Here is a 21,518-nt window from a genome sequence, read left to right as displayed (position 1 = left end):
GGACAGGTGGGAGTCAGGGTCGAGAAAGGCTTGCGTAGTATAGACTGAGGTTCGCAGACGGACTGACAACAGGGCACTGACATGACTGGGTCCAAACAGTGATAGGGAGCCAATCAGAACCCGCGGCGGTTGGCGCCAAATGAGCGGGCACAGGTGATTCACATCAATAATCATGACACATTAAGGTTCTGCTATACTTACAGAGACAAACAGATATTGCTGCTGTGCTTTACGGTCCAATTTTCAACCCTTCAAAATAACAGACAAGCTTAAAATTACCCCATCAACTCTTAAAAAAAATTGTCATTGATGAAAAACTGTTGGTTAATGTAACCTCTGTTGACACAGAATTATAAAAATTATAATTATTATATAATTTTAAAATATACATATTTATGCAGTCTTGTTCATTTCAGATCATTTAGTAACAAAAGACGTGTCACAAATATTCAACGTTTATTACTTACAATGCTTTTTTTTAGCTAACAAAAAGAGAAACATTGTGTGTTATTCAAGGATAAAAATGGTAATGCTTTAAAATATCCGTTCTTTCATTGTTTAAACACTTATCCTCATAGCCATTCTTTAGGGTGAAGAGGAAATTTCTCATTATACCTGTATTGGTACTTTGTAACGGTATCAACAACTACTCAATTGGGTATTTATATTGCGAAAAAAGTTCAACATAATTTTATACCGAATTAGGGTTGCACGTATATACAAGTGTGCATTATACTCAAATTAGTACAGCACTTATCCTTACTAAGTTCACAGAGAGCCAATCACAGGTGACTTAGGGCAGTGGGTAGAAGACACCTGGGATTGGTTGCCAACCAATCACAAAGCACATTTAGTCAGACAACCATTCACAAATTCCTTCTCAGGGACAATTTTGACTGGCCAATCGACCTGCCACACAACAAAACAAACAAAATACTCAAGGTGATAAGCAAAGTGCAGTCTGGTGACATTCTCTTCTTACTCCTTATGCTTCCTCTTCAAATTCCCTGTGCTTCAAACAGGAGGACTCTCTAAAGCTCTTCAAGTTTAATTGTCTCCTTCCTCATCATTAGCTCCATCGAATATCACACGACCCAAGACACGCAGGGCACACTCAGCCTCTGTACGGCTCTTTTGTCTCCGAATCAGGTCAATTGTGAGTGTGATTGATGGAGGTGATAACGGGGTCAAACATTGTCCAAAGTAGGACATAGACAATGAAGATATGCATTAATAGTGTTTGGGAAGATGACACGACTAGAATGTGTTAGGTATTTTAGCTCAGTGATCCGCAACCTTTTCTGTACCACGGACCGGTTTATCCATTAGTCCATTATCTCCACCGCTTCTTCAGTAGGGTTGCGGTGGTGCTGTAGCCATCCCAACTGACTCCGGGCAGTGAACTGGTTGCCAGACAGTCACAGGGCACATAGGGACAGACAACTCACTCGCTCATTCGCACCTAGGGACAATTTGGATCGGCCAATTAACCTGACATGCATGTTTTTGGAATATGGGAGGAAACCGGAGTGCCTGAGGGAAACCCATGCAAGCTTGGGGAGAACATGCAAACTCCACATGGAACGGCTGGTGGCTGGATTTGATGGCATGATCTTAGAACTGTGCCGCGGACACGCTAACCACTCAGCCGCCGTGCTGCCAGACCGGTTTAATGTCAATATTTTCGCGACGTAGCCCAATAATAGCATTCGTGATGATAACATTGACAACAATAATAATAATAAGCAGAAATCCACTGAGTGATCATTAGAACACTTGCGGTGACGATTTAATAGGAAAAGGCATTAAAATTCATGTCATCGTCATCCTATCTTTACTCACGCTACCACAGTATATAAAAAAAAAGGGAACATTTTTTCCTCACGGTTCGTTACCGTCCGTGGCGCATTAATTGCTGACCACTGTTGTAGATCATATATGAGTGTGTTAAAAAACTAGATGTTTTAGTTCTCATCTCATATCTCATTAGCTGCACCGCTTATCCTCAGTAGGGCCGCGGGGGTGCTGGAGCCCATCCCGGCAATCATCGGGCAGTGGGCAAGGGACACCCTGAACTGGTTGCCAGCCAATCGCAGGGCGCACAGGAACAGACAACTCGTTCGCTCATTCACACCTAGGGACAATTTGGACCGGCCAATCCACCTGAAATGCATGTCTTTGGAATGTGGGAGGAAACCGGAGTGCCCGGGGAGAACATACAAACTCCGCACAGGAAGTCCGGTAGCTGGATTTGAACCCACAGGAGGTTCCAAAGACCTTAGAACTGTGCCGCACACGCGCTAACCACTGTGCCGCCGTGCTGCCCCGATGTTTTAGTTCAATATGCTTAAAAGTTGCACCAAATGACCAGGAGACAGACAGACTTCTATTTCACTTCTAAAATTTCTTGGCCTGTGGTCGGAATCCCAAATTTCTTTTTAGCCATCAAATATGGGTTACACTCTGTAGCATTGCAAAATGAATTGAATAAAATTGTCTTTACTGTCATTGATTACTGTAAAGGATATATATATATATATATATATATATATATATATATATATATATATATATATATAAAATATCTCTCAGCCTGATAGTTCCTGTAACGTTTGTCTGTTAATTGAACACCATGTTACCAGTGTCTCCCCTGCCTCCCTCTACACTGCCTCACTGCCTCATCCGCTTCAGAGATGAGGCCAACTATGGTAGTGTCGTCAACAGAATATTGCCTTAGGTGGGGATAAAGGAGCAGATAATTTTGTCTTATTGTACACTACATGTTTTTGTACAGCAGTTTGAGATGCAATCCATTGAGTAAAACGGGCTCTACAAATACATTTGATTTTTTTATTCCCATCTTGGGCAGCACGGCAGCGCAGTGGTTAGCGCGTGTGCGACACAGTTTTGAGGTTATGAGATCGAACCTTCCTGTGTGGAGTTTTCCCCGTGCTTGTGTCCTCCGGGCACTCTGGTTCCCTCCCACATTTCAAACACATGCATGTCAGGTTAATTGGCCGGTTTGAGTTGTCCCTAGGTGTGAATGTGAGTTGTCTGTCTCTGTGTGCCGTGCGACTGACTGGCAACCAGTTCAGGGTGTCCCCTGCCAACTGCCCGAAGATAGCTTGAATGGGCTCCAGCACCCCCACGACCCTACTGGGGATAAGCGGTGCAGATAATGGATGGATGGATATTTCCATCTTGTAAAGCGATGCAAACAAGTACAATTATCCAATTAAGGTCCCAGTGCGACGATTCAAATTAAGAGGGTTGGGTTAGTCGATTAATATTCCCACTACTTGTGAAAACGTTGTTGCAAACTCCTGGGGTCTGCCAACTTCAAAGCATGCAAAGAAATGATTTAAATCTTCTGCCAGTCAAACAACAGCCCCAGCAGCTACCAAGTTTTTGCTTCTGCAGTTTGTTTTTTGTTGTAGTCCCTGCCACACCCTCAGTTAATTTCTAGCGAAGTGGTCCTAAATCCAGTTAGGACTAAGAAAAACAGAATTCTTAATCCCTGTAGTTTTACTTTACTTGGTAAATTACAATGGACTGGCAATGCTATTTAATGCAAACAGTCATCCCCTTGGTTCAATGTTTCCATCTAAGATGTACGATTAGCGGGAGATTTTTAAAAAGTGTTAAAATGTAAATGTTTGTCTATGTCAGTGAATAACCCAGTAAGGTAAAAATACACAATTTTATGGTGGCTGTATTCAATAGGCAGAGCAAAATACACTTCCACCCTAATGAGTTAAAATTTCTTGCAGAGTAAGGTAATTTTAGCTAATTTCTTACCTCTCTTATCTCTTGGGATATTGTGCTGAGGCGCTCATTCTCAGACTGAGTGTTGGTAAGAATATTGCGAGTTTGGCGTAGCTCATTCTGGAGTTCAAGGACCCTCTGCTCGTAGTAGGCCTCCTTACAGGCCGACTCCTGGATAAGAGACTCTTCACGGCTCTCCCCATCAGCTGCCACTTTCCGGTGGTTGGAGTAGGCCTGTCCAAATGCCTGAGGATAAGAAAATCTAAGTTACTACATATATAAAAAAAACATTGTTTTAAAACAAGACAGTTATTCAAACTAAACAGGACTCTTTGGATATTCATTATCAGGTTTATCGGTGAGGCTTAGCAGTGGACTGGGGCTCGCATCACCCTGGAAAAATAATCAGTTTAGCTCCATCTGGGCTGCTTCATAAATTCCACCCCATCCCCCCAAATCCTCAGCTCAGCACGTGCACTGCAGTGACTGAACCGAGAGGAAAAGTAGAGCAATGGGTCGAGTGGGCGATCGTGAGAGGCCTGCATTCTAATACTCTTAATACGGTAGGAGGGAGATCATAACAGAGTTGAGAAAGGTCAGTGGCTATTTGAATTTTATATAGATTAAGTAACTAAATAGGGCACATATGAAAAGAAGTCTACATTCTGCCCGGATTTCATACTTCCTTGTGAGCCCAGAAACAATAGTAAAACAACACACAAATTTGACAGGAAATTTGGGTATAGCCAGCAATAAAGTAGGGAATTATTTTGATAGAGGTCTTGCCTGTTAGAAAGTGGAAATTGAAATTGCTGATGGTAAAATCTAGGTTAGGCAATTCCCTTTCATTAGGTTAAACGAAATACTCCAGTATGTTACCATCCGCATTCCACAAGCAAATTCAGATTGCCATCGTGTTTCACAGTCAAGTGCATTTCATAATCTACAATCACCTGCAGGGTTAATCTGACCTTGCCTGCAGATACATGGTGCCCTCGTCTAGGAATGCAGACCTGCACGTGCATGGTGGCTGCCAGATCAACTTAGTTTAAAATTAAAATGTAAGCCTTTCTGAATTCTGTCCCAAAAAGTGGGTATTTTCATCAAGTCAAGTTGATTGACCGTATTTATTTGCATTTTTTAATTAATTTTTATAATAAAATTTAGCATTTTTTTCATCTTAAACTAAGCATTGTAAGTGACTAACGTTGAATAAGTGTGGCCATGATTAATATTTCACCGACAACATAAACTATGAACACAACACCAACATAAAATTTGCAATCTATTTATTTAATGTCTTTCATTTTTCATCAGTTGCAGATGTATTTATATCTTTCAGGACGACTTTGTTTTTTTCCCATTCTCTAACATTTTTCAGGTAATGTGAATAAAAAGTAGTGTGATGAAGAGATTAAATTGAATGCCTTTTCATACGTCATATCTATCACTGGTGATCTAGTGGTTAGAATTCGTCACTCTTATCACCGAGACCTGGATTCGGTTCCCGTTGCAACCAATATTATGCTATTGTGGTCAGCGATACTTTCAAAATGATCAATCACTCACAATTACAGTAAAATACTACCGTAAAACCTCATGTATAACATGCACCTACATTTTTAGGTAAAAAGTGGGCATTATACATGAATGATTAAGGTATTCATGGGGCATTTTATAGTCTAATATCGTTTTTAAAGACACTGAATCCCTAATGCTCCACACAGGAAGGTTCAATCTCATGACCTTATAACATGGCTGACTCCCTATTGGCGTGTGAGTGAATGGGTAAGTGTGAAGCACATTGTAAAGCGCTTTGGGAGGTTTTCATTGACTTGAAAATCTCTATATAAATGCAGACCATTGAAAGAAAACTATACAGCAGTGTAGACATTTCGTAAAATAATGAAAGTAGGCAATTTGATAAGTAAAACTGGTTTTGTGTGCACCAAAGGCAATAAAACTATTAGCGGAAATACGCTCCAAAATACTGAGTCATGTGGTTTTTGTTTAATCCTATTCACAGACAGACAAACTAACGCTGGCAAAAACAACCTTCCTCCACAAATGAAGATAATGGATTAGTCTGAGCAGGCTATTGAGAGAAAGAGATTTCCTCCTTAACTGGTCTTCCTAACCAATCTAAATTTTATCAAAACAAGACCATATCAACCAGGACAGTTTGGATATCACTGCACTTAGGCATTCTTAGTATAGCACGTTGACATATTTAAAGCAAAAACATGGATTAGTGAAAAAAAAGGACAATACTTATGATAGCTCGTCCAGTGTTTTGACTTCTAATCACCATCCTTAGAAAAATAAAACACATTTTTACAGGAAATGACAGAGTACAAACAGCACCATCAAAGGTCAGTCCTTTGAGTCATTTGCACCCCACAACAAAAACCTGCAAACTGATGCCTCTAATCCAAATATCCAAGCACGGATTTAAGGACTGCAATTTTGGGACACACGCCATCAAGCCTCTAATCTCAGGGTGGGCTGCAACTGCATCCGCATTTTAATATTAATTGTAAGACCGCCATATGCTGCAGTTTTACATTGTGCATGAGAGCATGGATTATTAATCTCCCGTGTAGCTAATCAAAATAGGTTTTTAGTCATTATTACACTATATAGCCTGGAATCCGGATTGCATGACATATTCCACTAACACCTATGTAGGATCAAAAGCAATTTGTCATTTGGGGGTGGGCGGATAAGTGAAATGTTCCCTAGCGACATTAACATTACTATGTTTTGAGAAACTCAGAAGAAGAAATTCAGAATAGAAAAAAACTTAACTCGGGGTGTTCCATTGCACATGAGTAGTCATTGATACATATACTAGCCAGAAACACAAATATAATGTAAAATTTCTTCTTTTTTTAACCAATTTATACGTATTATTGTTATTTTTTTGGGCTGGCCGGATGAAAAAGCAGGCTGCATGTGGCCCACGGGCCATAGTGTGCCCACCCCAATACTAGAAGGACACCAATACTTGTATTGGAACCGGTTGTAAGTACCAATATATTAAAAAGGGTTGGCATCGGCCCCAATATCATTTTCCAGTATCACGCAAACTATTTCTAGAGAAACCTATATAGTCATTCTATGCATTGTGTTTATATGAAATCCACTGTAAAAATCAAAAGATGTTTTTGTTGGTCACAATATTGGAATGTGCTGTAAGAGAAATTTAGAAGAAAAAAACAAAGATAGAGATGTTGCTATGGTCTGCAAAGCATTGTAAATTAAATCTGCCAACCATCTTTTGTTTGCTCAGCAATCCAAGGGTTGCTTGTACATTAATGGGCTAATCCTTTATCAGACTAAACAATGCCTTTTGTTTTATAACACGCTAGGACAGGAGCTAAAAGTGCCTGTCGTTAGAGATCCATTGTTTTTTAATGCACCTGTATGGGTAACCTTAAGTCGGTTCACAACCTTGGTTGTCGGGGCACCACTTTCTAAGGTTTCTCTTGGGAAACTGAAGCATCAGTTTCCATGGATACCAGTAGCAGGAGAAGCCTCCTGATCTGACTCATATACAGCACATTCATCATCTGGTAACCGTGGAGTACGTCTGCTGCAGCCCGTCTTCGCGCTCTTTGCCCCAAAAGCTTTCTGTTACGCGAGGGATGATACCGGTACTGAATCCTAAATCAGGGAACCTTTTCGACTCAAAGAGCCATAAAAGCTAAATATTTTGATTTAATTCTGGGAAAAAAAACACACCAAATGTTTTGTGACCACATTTAACAAAACCACTAAAAACCCGCTCTCCAGACAAAAACCTTATTCTTGAGAACATTTTATTTCACTGTGGGACATTTGATGATATGATGAAATTTATGAAATAAGATAAATGCCTGTGCTTGAGTCCCAAATGTAAATAAATATACCACTATAAACTTGTCTACCTCCCGCAATTACTTATGATCGTCGAGGCTCATTTTGACCTTCATTTTTTTCATAAATAATGGTTTAAAAACAATGTGCAAGCATTTTGGAAAAACTTGAAAAAAATTGTGCAGACAAGGATTCGAACGTGTTTACTTTCGGCACAGACGGCGCACGGCGAGAGACAGCAGGGGGTTCTTGTGCTCTTTGCATAACTCCACCCATCCCTACCGCTCACCCAATCATATTGCTCTGGGTGCCTTTCTTGTGTTTTAGCGTTTTTACAGTTTGGCATGAGGATTTTTATCATATGGTGTCTTCTTAGATAAGCTTCCCTATAAAGGATTCTTTAGTAATGTATATCCAAAACTGTCTTTTTTGGTCAGACACCTTAACTGTAAACTGTCGGTAGTGATACGAAGGAGAAGGACGATTTGAAATGAGTCAGCGGACCAGCGTTTGACCTGAAGCATCGACCAGCCATCGGAGATGGGATGCTGCGTCATTGCTGTTATGGACTTTTTGGACTATGTTACAGACTTGAGCCGTCGTTTTTGTAATGCACTTTCCGGACAAATTTCAACATGTTACCTATTGTTCTCTTTTATTGATGTTTACTATGTTTGTGTACTGTTACCCAAGGCTAAATCTATTCCACCCTGGTAATCATCATGGAAGGGGGATTACCACTTGTGAGGCCCCTTCAAGGTTTCTTTTATTCCTCACGCTGAGGTTTTGAGTTTTTCCTTGCCCACATGTTGGTTTAAGATCAGGCAATGGTGTAATTGCAATCCGGTGCAGTCCTATGAGACATTTTTTGTGATTAAGGGCTATACAAATAAATTAGACTTGACTTGACAAAAATGTACTTTATGTATACTGGACAGTACCACCTTGCGCTTTAACGTTGGTTTGACTGAGCGTGCATTTCTGTAGGCTCTGGTCATTTAAGTTTGAAACAATTTGGAAACAATTTGCAAGTCATGTACTTTGTCTCCGAGCCATATGTACTGAAAAGAGCCATATATGGCTTGTGAGCCATAAGTTCTGGACACCTGTCCTAAATCATTGTCCTGAATCATTGTTTTGTTTTCGACAATTAAGAAGGGAAAATAAGCTTGATTATTTTCCTAAATCAGGATATATATGTACTATATATGTTTGTGTCTATACAGTATTAGAAGTTAAATATATGCATGTTATTGCTCTTAAGGTGGTGGTAAAAGGACAAGGATGTGAACATTTAGGTCACAAATTCCATTGTCAATCGAGTCGGGCTCAATTTTGACATCCAGTTGCCTAAAGAAGAATCAAAAATAGGCGTTAGGTATCTCGCAAAAAAAAAATTCTGTCATTAAAGGATGTGGATAGTGTGAAATAATACTTTATAAAAGTATGTTAGAAGATCAGTCTCTGTGTCTATTTTTTCTTTTAAGAAAGTATGAGGACACTGTCGCGGAAGAACAGTGCTGCAGGAAGAGGAAAATCTGACGCGCACTGTGAATGGAATCTCCTGCCTCGTGAATCTCAGCTCACGTGGAGGAAGACTTTGCTATGATAAACAGGAATGGCATCCTCCTCCCTCCTTCTTCCTGTGTCTATGTATTCATTCACGGGCCACTGAGCAGTCCGTTACACGGCTCCAAGACGTGTTGCAATTCTTAAATAAACTCAAGACTATCCCATCTTTACAATGCAGTACTGTTTTTATGGGTCATATGGTTACAGCAGGCATAGTATGGCCCTTGGACTATTTAATCTGGCCTGCTGAATGAAGTGGTAAAAACATAAAATGAAAAGATTACTACTAAAAACAGGGTTCCTAAAGCTTTAGGCAAGTTGTGCAACTCCTCCGTAAAAAACAAACAAACAAACAAACATTCAAAATAAAATGTCATGCCTGCATTTTATCTGAATTTTATAACTGCATATATATTACATACAATGACAGTGTTTCCCATGCCATCTAAAAACTCTGGTGGGCCGCTAGGGTATACTGTGTCCCCGCCATGGTTTCGTAAACTTGTATTATTAAAAAATATAATAATGCTTTTAAGTACAGACGCTGCCCTACTTACGAATAAGACTATCGTTCGTAAGTTGAATTTGTTCGTAAGTTGCTTTAGTGCTATATTTTGTATGTTTATAGGTTTATATAAGTATGTTTAAGGCTTGTATATGTGACCTGTATTGTTTTGTACTCAAAATAATCATTTAATCAAATAATATACTCTATAAAGATAAATAAAGTTACGTTTAACTTACTTTTGGAAGATGAGCTTCAAGAGTTAGGCGACTTCGTCCTCCGTGATAGAAAAGTGACCGAATCAAAGTAATTTTCTCAACCGCATCAAGCTTTCTTGTTCCACTTTCATTTGAAAAAAAAAAAACTGTCTCGCCCCTTCTTTACACTTTACACCAACCATATTGAATGGATGCACGACATATGAAACAATAAAAATGTCAAAGTTCTTAGCGCGCTGGAGATACAGTAAAGTATGTTTGCACACGAACTAGGAAGAGGAAGCAGATTTCTTCTTCGGGGTGGATGCTGGGTGACCCCTCACAGCGCCACACGCCGGTAGCGGCGGAAAGAAGCACTACAGCAATGTCCTGTACTCGGAAAAAGGTGCACAATACAAAATCGAACTTACAGCAATGTCCGGATATTTTTTGACATTCCCAAAAAAATGTTCGTATCTAACCTTGTGTGCTTGCTTGCACGCTTTTTTTTTGTGTTCAGTCGCTATTCGGTTAATTGGTTTATTGGTTAATTTACATGTTTTTGTCTGACCGCTCCTGTGCTCGCTGAGGGGGCCGGGGTGCTGGGTTAGAGGGAGTTGAATGATCTCAATCGCCGGCGTGTATATGTGCACTGTCACTGTCAATATACAGTGAACTCAGCGTTTCCTACCCACTTTTTGTTAATTGGATGATTGGATAATTAGTTTGTTTGTGTTTCTGTCGCTGCCGCTTTTTTTTTCTTTTGCTGAGCAAAGGGTGGAGGTGGCATTCAGCACAGGAACGGGGCTAGAAAAAGATTGCAATACAAAGGACCAATAGAAGAAGGAGCCAACGAAGGAAAATCCTTATTTGGACTAATTTTAATTATATTATTGGTTCCAGATCATTGTGCATTGTCTATCCCAGACAGAAGAATCTGGATCAGGCCCTGTTCCTAAATGCCAATATACAGTAGAGACTGATTCCATTTTTGTTTTTGTAACAATTTTTGTATGAGAAAAAAAAAACACTATTTTTTTCAACAGTCTGCCTTGCTGCGAATAAATAAGTGCCATGTTGTGTTTGTAAGGTTTACTATCACTTAATAAGGAAATTTCAAGGGAAGAAATTGCCTGAGGTTGACAAGTATGAAATAACCTCCTGGAAACCATCAAAGAGGAACTGGTATCCTATCATAGCAGCAACACAAAAGCAGCAGTACTGATATTTACAACTGTAATTTACTGAATTACCGATATGAGTATTAAATTACGTTTAAAATTCATATCTAAGCTTAAAACACACTTCTACTCTAAAGCATATGAATAACCTATTCTTTTTGGGGACAATATATCTGTATTATTTGTAATTGCAACATCCTTTGCTTGGTAATCCTGAAAGGGGGATACCACATCCTGAAAGGGGGATACCACATGTGCGGGGCGGCAGTAGCTCAGGAGATGGAGCGCTCGTCTTGGGATCAAGAGATCGCAGTTCGAATCCCGGCTCCTCCGTGTTACATGTCGAAGTGTCCTTGGGTAAGACACTGATACCCCCAATAAGCAGGTTAGCACCTTACATGGTTGCACGGCCGCTATTGGGAAATGTGAAGCACATTGTAAAGCGCTTTGGGATGTCATTGACTTGAAAAACGCTATATAAATACAGATCATTTCATTTCATTTCATTCTCAAGGTTTCTTCATTTTCCTCATGTTGAGGTTTTTGAGTTTTTCCTTGCCCTCATGTTGTTTCCAGATCAGGGGATGGTGTAATTATAGTATGAAATAATAGTCTGTGCAATAACCTGTGCAGCCCTTTGAGATTATTCTATTAAGGGCTATACAAATAAAAATGACTTGACTTGACTTGATATCAGTGATTTGGTCCGTTTACCCGCCGATATGATATCTTAAAATAGTACAGCATTGAAACAAGTAGTTATTTTTAGTGTAATTAGATGATGAGCAGATTTATTTGCATTGATCTGCTGCGTTTATCAAGCCTTGTGGGTGTGTCTTGTTTTCTGTATCATTGCTTTTCAGAACTAAAGTACACATGCCCCTGCCACGCACCCGGGGAAGCTCTAAGCCCCCTCTAGACTGTCCCCCAACAGGGGTCTCACAAAATTCCATGGGAAAAACTGTACATTTTATTTGTACAAAAAAACAGTAACAATGTGTTTGGCTACGAAAATCAGATGCGATGCACTCAAACCCCCCTGGGCAACGGTTGCGCTTTCCCTCTAGCGTTTTATGTTTTTCAAAGCATTTCATTAAATTTAGTGCTTAAAAAAAGACATGCATTATTTTTTTCTTTAAATCTTATTGTTTCAAAATCAATTTGATGAAAAGTATCAGATAGAGACTGTATCAGCAGAGTGTTGAAATCAAATCAATCAAAATGCTTATTTTCCCTTGTGGCTTGGCTCCTCTGCCAAATCTTAGAACCTGATAAGGGTCAAAAAGTTTGGCAATTCCTGGTTGGAAGGCTTCTTGAGAATTGTTTTATTCTTGAGACAAACTGACGAGGCAACTGTACTGTGCACACAACAACACTATTCTTTTAGCATGCTCCTGTGACCAAAGCACACAATGTCACGTGCCATTGTGTGCCGGCAGGAGTTAACTCATTTTACAGAGTTACTGATTAGTAGATGCCATTTCAACACAAATGTTAATGCCTGAATGAATAATCGAGAAACTAAGAATTGCTTTAGAATTTAGTCTTCTGTGACCGTTTGCAGAAATGACTTCATAGATGGTTTGAGTTTTCTCTCACCGGTGCTTGAGTGAAAGCTTCTTTGCCAATTTTTAATTCGAACAAACAAGCATTGGTGAAAACTATGAGGCACGTATGCTCCTTTGAACTCATCAAATATTATATATATATTATATATATATATATAGATAAAACAGGAACAGGACCCAAACGCGTGACATTCTCACACAAGCCTTTTATTTCACGGGAAATGGGGAGTCATGCACGTTAGGCAGCGGTCTGGCGTAGAAAGACAGGAAGCCAGAGACCGACGAGATCAAGTGCCCAAGTTGATATCGGACAGATGGAGTCGATACCGGACAGGACGGGCAGACAGGATAGATAATGAAACAGGATATCGAAAATAAACAGAACAAACTAGACGGGAATGAAAACTGGAGAGAATAATGAACAGGACAAAAATAGACAGGAGCAAAACTGTAAATCGATATTTAACAGGACAAAAATAAACGGGTAATACTGGACTGGAAATACAGACAGGAAAAAAGGACCGAGTCAGAACCTACGTCTTGCGGGGCAGAGGTTCGTTGACGGACTGACAAAGTAAGAGAGAGCACACTGAGCTTAAAAAGACGGAAAGCCAATCTGTTTATGAGCCGCCGCTGGCGCCACACAGGCGGGGCCAATATATATATATATATATATATATATATATATATATATATATATATATATATATATATATATATAAATTTATTGTCACGGTTGCCATGGCGCCCAATTGGCCCCGCCTGTGTGGCGCCAGCTGCGGCTCATAATTAGAATATATATATATATATATATATATATATATATATATATACATTAAAAATATATTAACGTAACGATTAAAAATCCGCCCTGCGCACGCCCCCAAGTGTCAAGCCGCGTTCTTCCAACAAACGAAGAAGAGTAACCTTCTTTTCCTCAGGCTAACCTGCCCTAGCATGTTTGCGATGGAAAAGAGAAAGAAAACACGTTTAGGCGGACCCTTTCGCTTTAAAACATTGCCCGATGGGAGTCTTGACAAGGCGAAAGTGATATGTATGCTTTGCAGAAATATATTTAATTACCATCGCAGCATTTCTTCCCTGATGTATCACTTGAAAGCCAAGCACCCCGGTGCGGTAGTACAGTCAGGCAGGGGACCTCGTCAAACAACTTTGGATCAGTTTGCTGCAAGTGGTGTTATACGATGTTTACATAAGGAACTTGAATATTTTGTTTCTGGAAGATTTTTCTTTGACACCACAAACTTTATGCACTTTTCTTGTACTTGGTATGCATTCTTTGTTGAAATAAATACAACATTTTCACAGCAAATTTACAGTTGAACAGTGTTGACATAATTTTTAAGTACTTGAATATATTTCTTATGAAAGCTATCTTTGGCATTACAGTCCGTATGTACTTGGTATAGGCCTATACCATTTGGTATAATAAATGTCATGTTATTTTTCTAAGCATTTTTTTTTATATTTACTGCCATTTGTTAAGAAGTCGCAGATTCGATTCCCGGCTCCTCCATGTTATATGTTCGAAGTGTCGCAGATTCGATTCCCGGCTCCTCCATGTTATATGTCGAAGTGTCCTTGGGCAAGACACTAAATCCCTAATGCCCCCAATAAGCAGGTAGGCGCCTCATGGCTGACTCCCTATTGGTGTGTGAGTGTGTGTGGGAATGGGTAAGTGTGAAGCACATTGTAAGGTGCATTTACCATTTGTAAGATCTGGATTTAATAAATGATATGCTAGAGTCAAGAACACATTCATATTTTTGACTCTTTCTGGGAGATTGATACAGAGGAGGGAAATTCCCAGCCCCCCTACTCCCAACTGATGTGTTGCAACATCTCGTTGGGAGTGATTAGGTGACCAAACCCCCCAATTCCAACCCTAATGCCGTGCACCAAGCTGGGAGGCAATGGGTACCAATGTTGTAAGTCTCAGGTATGACCCGGCCAAGGCTCGAACCAGCAACATCCCAGTCTCGAAGGCGGGCACTCTACCCCCAAGGCCACCGAGCTGTAAATCATTTTAATTAAGATGATCTATTTTTCATACATTGATACAGCAGAAGCGCCAACATAACTATTTGGAGTCTGACTTTTATTATGGAGAAGTGGGTCCAGAAGAGCATGCATCAGCAAACAAATGAGTGTGAAGATTTACACTTCTTTGAAAATCAATATCTCGCCTCCGGTTCACAGACTATTCTCTGACACTGGAAAAGGCTTCATCTACCCTGCCAAATTGTGCCTCACAAGAGGTTCTTTTGGCAGATAAAGGGAGAAAGCCTGAAGCAATGGAAAGCTCTGGAGTGGCTGTAGAAAATATGCCAAGTTCTGGCCATGATTGAAGCTAATTACATTCCAGAATGTGAAAAAATACTTTCTCAAGCATCAAAAATATCAAATATTTAGAGAAACCTGCATTAATACCACCGAGCTGTTATTCTGCACCATTCCACACTTAGTTCAAATATATTTGAACTAATCTCAGGTCTAGTTCTTGAATATTAAAAGCTAATAATCTAAAACAAAAAAATTCCAAAATATTATCATGAAAAACAGCTCCGGATGAATTATTTGGAGCCATTTATTTTCTTGAATTGTTTTTTCAGATTACAATCTCGTTGAATGTTCGATCGATCTTTTTTTCCCACTCCTAGTTAAAACTGATGAAATGAATCGTTGTTTGAACTTGTAATAGCCTAGAATGACTGACAATATATATAATTTTGGAATGTATCGCCAAACCCTACTCTTAATCGCGTTTCTGCAGTCTCTTTGTATTTTTATCGTTTTAATTCCTAATACAGTCTGGGGATGGGCCTCAATTTGCAATGCAAAAACGGCTTTATCTTGCCTACTGCATGTCGTCAGGTTATAAGACCCAGATCCACGCGCCTGTCCCTTGCCAATTGGTAAGCTTGTTGTGCTAATTACTGTGACTGAGCATGAGGCGCTGGTCAATAGCGGCAAGAAAGAGGCTAAAAGATGCACAGATGGTTGGTTTATGGCTAGGCACACAGAGCCAGTTGTGTCCTTCTTCCGGCTCTGCAAAACGCCAATACCAATTTCCTTAAAAACAGAGTAACTTTTGACAAGATCAATATTTTCATTATTTTTTTAAGAGGTCTCGGTGCATTTCATTCAAGGCGTAATTTCAAATTTAATTATTGTACCACAAATCTATTGGTACTTGAGATTTCCAATGATATAATTTTGTCCTCATGTGCAGAGGTCAGCAACCTTTTCTGTTCCACGAAGTTTAACATCTATGTTCTAATATTCTATATGTACTCTCTAAAAACAATAATAATAATAATAATAAAAACCCAATCCAGTGTGTAATCACCAGGGATCTAGATGACTTAGGAAAAGGCATTTGATTTTATTGCATTAAAACACACTATTTTTTACTCAAGGAACCACATTCTACTGGCCTAAAAAGGGATAGGCGGCACCAGGCTGTACTTGCCCAAGACAAACCACAGGAAATGGTGCCCCTATGACCCTAGTGGTTAAGGGATCTAACCAACCAACAACATTGTACAACGATGTTTTGGCTAAACTCTTCCCCACAATGCTCCTTTATAAAATTGTACAACGTGGCACTATGAATAAAAATAAATGTATGATGAGATAAAATATAGTGCCCTTTCGTTTGTCATCTACAATACTAGTGGTCTTTTTTGACGCTCTCATCGCCACAGTTCAGGATCTACTCCCGTCTCAAACAATGCTGAGGAAAAGTGGTCAGCGATAATTGCCAAAAGATCGATCAGAAAAGTACGGTAGAACATGCACCCAAACATTGAGAGTTTTGGGGGTTAAAAAAGGCGAGTATATACAAATATGCCAAAAAGTAGGCTTTTTCTTCTGTGCGGCCTGGTACCAAACGACCCAAGGCCTGGCACTGGTCCGTGGTCTAGAGGTTGCCAACCACTGCTCATGTGGTCGGTGGGTGTGAAAGGGGGCACCCTGTGCTCGTGGCCATACGAGCGTTTTACTTTTTCACCCATGTATTTTGATAAGATTGAAATACTGAACATATTGCTATTGAATTAAACTACTTTTTGGCATTTGTGGAGCCTGTACGAGTGGCCTGTGCCTACCTGGGTTACTCCGGAGGTGAATATGTTTGGCACTAAATCAAGGTCCTATCTAATGCCATGCTTCAACCATTTTTTCCCGAGGTTTTAGCCAGGAGCCTTAGAAACAAAACAGACTTTGAGAACAACCAATGACGATAACAGAATCTGAGCTGGTATCATGTTTCTAAAAACAGTTTGGGTGAAGCGGGTCAGACCCTTGAAGGGGACTGGTTATCGGCAGTGGAAGGGTTGCAGATTCTGCTGCTCACTGATAGTACTGTGGCGTCAAGGGAAAAAACTTGCAAGAGGAGGTGTCAATTCTTTAAAATTTACATACATTTAATTACGTGTCCACATAAATTTAAGAGCTTGCTTTCCTATCAAATATTGCTTTTATTCGGTAAAAAAAAAGTGGCGCACAATTCAATAGTATAGTAAACAAAGACAATCTCTGAAAATGCAAAAACGGAAAAAGAAAAAAACAAACCAATAAGATTCATTTCCTCTGTCTTTTCGACTGATATGACTTCACTGCTTTGTCAGATGTGATCATTTCCTCTCAGATGTTTAAGCTTATCCGGCCTATTGTTAGCAAATATTTCAACGTGCTTCCCAATCCAGAAATTCTAAAAATATCTTTCATATAAACAGGAAGTAGCGAAGGAAAGAAGTGCTGATTATATCATACACGCAAGATTCCCCTAGAACTACATCAATTTGACTACCGTATTTTCCGCACTATAAGGCGCACCTAAAAGTCTTAATTTTTTTCAAAAGTTGACCATGCGCCTTATAACACAGTGCGCCTTATATATGGCTCAATATTAAATTCGCAAGGTCTCGCAACTTACTCAACAGCCGCCGACTCGATTTTACCCCGAACGTGGAGTAGTCCGCGGTGTATGCTGGGATTTATATACCGGCGTTTCATTGGCTAACCAATGTGTCAATCATCATTTGAATCGATCACTATTGGCTGAAGTTATTCGGATCCTCGGATTGGCTAGATGGTCAAAACAAACCCTGCAAACGGCCGAGTTTAGCAATGGCGTAGCAAGTCCGCGGTGGATGCTGGGATTTATATATCGGCGTTTCATTGGCTAACCAATGTGTCAATCATCCGTTAAATCGATCGCTATTGGCTGAAGTTATTCGGAGCCTCGTATTGGCTAGAGGGCCAAAATAAACCCTGCAATTGGCCGAAAAAGATGTGTCAATCATCCGTTAAATCGATCGCTATTGGATGAAGTTATTCGGAGCCTCGAATTGGCTAGATGGCCGAAACAAACCCTGCAATCGGCCTAGTTTAGCAATGGCGTAGCAAGCTTTCTAAAGTACGGCATAAAGAAACATGTTTCATTAGTCTGTATTTGTAAATATTTTACTCTCCTGGATTTACTACACTCACGGTTGTAAGAAGACCATGATTGCGTATCATTATTGAACGTGAGAACTTAGGTGAGTTATGCGGCTTTATATTTTCCCGGTATCTTGTTTTAGAACGATCTTGATGTTGCTGTGATGAGTTGAGTGAATTAAACTCAATTCCAAGTGTTTATTATCATATGCACAGTAAAGTTGTGAGCGAAAAAAAAAAATAGAAACATAGAAATGTTTGGCATTTCTTGAATCCCAAGACTTCAACGTTCCGAATTATATTTGAAATGACGCATTCAAGTGACATGGTCCGGACACTGCATCCGCACGTGTCTACGACACGTATTTGCTTCTTTGCAAGCTTTGGGAATGTTAAGGGGGTAATCAGTTTGACTGAATCATCTGACTGTTTTGTCGACGTTCCCATTGTAGCGCCTTATAATCCGGTGCGCCTTATCTATGGAAGATATAGGACCAAAAACTATTTTTTGGGGGGTGCGCCCTATAACCCGGTGCGCCCTATAGTGCGGAAAATACGGTAATTACATTTTCGTTTCGTATTTGGATGGGACTGGAAGTAATTAACTCTTCCCTTTGTTTTACAACATTGTGATTGGTCTGCATTTATATAGCGCTTTTCAAGTCACTGAAAACCTCCCAAAGCGCTTTACAATGTGCTTCACACACACACACACACACCAATAGCGGCCATACAGCCATGCAAGGCGCCGACCTGCTTATTGGGGGCATTAGGGATTCAGTGTCTTGCCCAAGGACACTTCGACATATAACACGGAGGAGCCAGGAATCGAACCTGTGATCTCTTGATCCCAAGACAAGCGCTCTACCCCCTGAGCTAATGCCACCATATCACATAATCAGAAGGGCCAAATGTTCCAAATCAGGTAATGTAACCGGACAGACACGATAAACAGGCAGAAAAAAACGGCTAAAGAAAAAATCCAACCGCTTATCTGGAGTCATGCAGTAGTCTTTGACTTTCTTCTGCTCACTTGCCATTTCAAACTACAACCCTGTAAATGTTTTAGTGCTTTTTGTTGTTGACAAAATGCTTCAAGGTTGAAAGGTGCATCGTAAGCATTGGTGGTAAGTGCCTGTTAGCATCGCTAGCGTGGTCAAACAATGCCCAGCAATAAGACTGCAGACAATGTTCCTTTAAAAGTTTCAAACAATGGAGGAATTTCTAAATCAGTGTTTCTCAACTGGTGGGTACGGACCCAAAAGTGGCTCGCGGACCGGTTTTCAGTGGGTGGCGGGCCTTTGCCTTGGCAAAATAATGCCAAGAAAAGAAAATAATAACTGATTTAACTCCATAACAGTAGATGGCGATAATTCCCTGCAAATGCGAGCTGGCACCTGCTTTTTACCAGCAACGAAAAAGACAGACAGCTTTTCCTTATATACGTTGACAGGGTTGGGAAGGGTTACTTTAACTTGATTACTTACAATTACTTTTGGATTACTCCAATACCAAATATGCTAATAAAAGACAAAATAAACTAAATATGAATAAAATTACTAAATTTTGTGCAGGCTTGGGGAGTAACGGAATACATGGATCGGTAAAAATGATGTTGGCAAACTGTTTGGATTTATTTTCATTTTGTTTCTGTTGCATTTTATGTTAGTTTTCCCGGAGATCAAAGAGATCAAAGCCAGGAGAGAAAGCTTACCACGTGTTGTGAGTCATAATTTGATTCATATTTAGGTTCTTTTGTCTTTTATTAGCATATTTGGTATTGGAGTAATCCAAAAGTAATTGAAAGTAATCCAGTTAAAGTAACCCTACCCAACCCTGTACGTTGAGCATGTCAAAACGCAGATAGAGCAGAAAATAGACGAGATAGGGATTGTATTATCTTTAAGACAAAGCGACTGAACTGCAGCGCATTGAATTTCATTAAAAATGCTGCTAAATGAAGATTGAAGGGCATATTTATTACTTGAAGTCGTTTTGTATTTGCTAGTCATTCACATTTTTTTATTTTATTATTTTACTGTAAATACGTTCCATCTCTGGTTTAAACTCCACAAACCTATTTATAATCGGGGTTGGGTAGGGTTACTTTAACTGGATTACTTTCAATTACTTTTGGATTACTCCAATACCAAATATGCTAATAAAAGACAAAAGAAACTAAATATGAATAAAATGATGACTCACATCACGTGGTAAGCTTTCTCTCCTGGCTTTGATCTCTTTGATCTCCGGCAAAACTAACATAAAATGTGACAGAGACAAAATGAAAATAAATCCAAACAGCTTGCCAACATCATTTTTGCTGTTCCATGTATTCCGTTACTCCCCAAGCCTGCACAAAATTTAGTAATTTTATTTATATTTAGTTTATTTTGTCTTTTATGAGCATATTTGGTATTGGAGTAATCCAAAAGTAATTGAAAGTAATCCAGTTAAAGTAACCCTACCCAACGCTGTTCATAATACATTTGAGTAGAGAACATTTTTTTTCTCAATTTGGGTCACGGCTTGAAATTGGGGTTGCGATGGTGGATCCCCAAGTCAGACCACTTGAGAACCACTGTTCTATATCCTTGCAGACTGAGATGCTATCTGCATCTTTCGCACGCAATACCATTTAGGTGGGCTATCTAGACCACAAACTGGCTTATAGGCTCCTAAACAGCTGAACCAATTTTGGTGAGAATTTACACAGTTGTACCATATGCCACTGGGAATGTTTTTAGCTAAGTTTTGTGTCAAAGCACCCCCAATAAATACCAACAAAATTCCTAAACATATGTCTTGTTGTGGCAAACAAAGTTACCACCCTACAAGGCAGGCTGTACTCGTCGGGATGACACGTCCTTTCCTATTGGGTTAGGTTGTGAACCATCGTTACTTCACAGTACACACCCTGCAATCAGTTGGCTGGGAGTGGTCGCACGTAAGGCCAATCTACTAATAACCCAGGGAGTAGTAGTTAAGGTCAGCAGCGCAGCTTTAAGAAGAGAGAGAGCACCAGTATCTCCAAAACTTTGGGCGGCAAGTGGCCGTATCTTTTTAGGAGACGTAAGAAGAGGAAGTCAGTTTTGTTTAGCGTGAAGAGAAGTCAGGTCAGGACGGAACCCTGGCATTTTGGGGAATGCTGGAAGGCAGGACTGATTTGAATTTAACTGTGCTCTCTTTGCCACCTTCCACAGATATCCTACCTCTGATCAGAGAAGAACGTTTGTTTTCTGGACATCATCTTCCCTTTCCCCGAGCGTTTTGTAGTAGTCAATAAACCTTCTTTTATTCAAATGTGAAAAACTGTCTCTGTGTTGTGTTTTTCCAAGTGTAAAACCTGCCTTTCATTCCCCGAGTTGCTACATCGTGTACAAACGGCTCTAGAGATTCATGTGGG

The 21,518-nt window shown here is 39.9% G+C and overlaps 1 protein-coding gene across 1 annotated transcript in view; it reads right to left on the bottom strand.

The window, feature by feature from the left end:
• LOC148368927 (protein bicaudal D homolog 2-like) overlaps positions 1-21,518 on the bottom strand; it is a 55,487-nt gene that overhangs the window by 21,460 nt on the left and 12,509 nt on the right. Inside the window, exon 2 of the mRNA XM_088330846.1 lies at positions 3,799-4,011. Coding sequence (XP_088186972.1) covers positions 3,799-4,011 — 213 coding nt within the window. The remainder of the gene's footprint in view (positions 1-3,798; positions 4,012-21,518) is intronic.

Source organism: Urocampus carinirostris, chromosome 3 (genome assembly GCF_059441175.1).
Source record: "Urocampus carinirostris isolate Australia breed hairy pipefish chromosome 3, RoL_Ucar_1.0, whole genome shotgun sequence".
In the NCBI taxonomy this organism is placed as follows: Eukaryota; Metazoa; Chordata; class Actinopteri; order Syngnathiformes; family Syngnathidae; genus Urocampus; species Urocampus carinirostris.
This window is presented reverse-complemented; position numbering and strand designations above follow the sequence as displayed.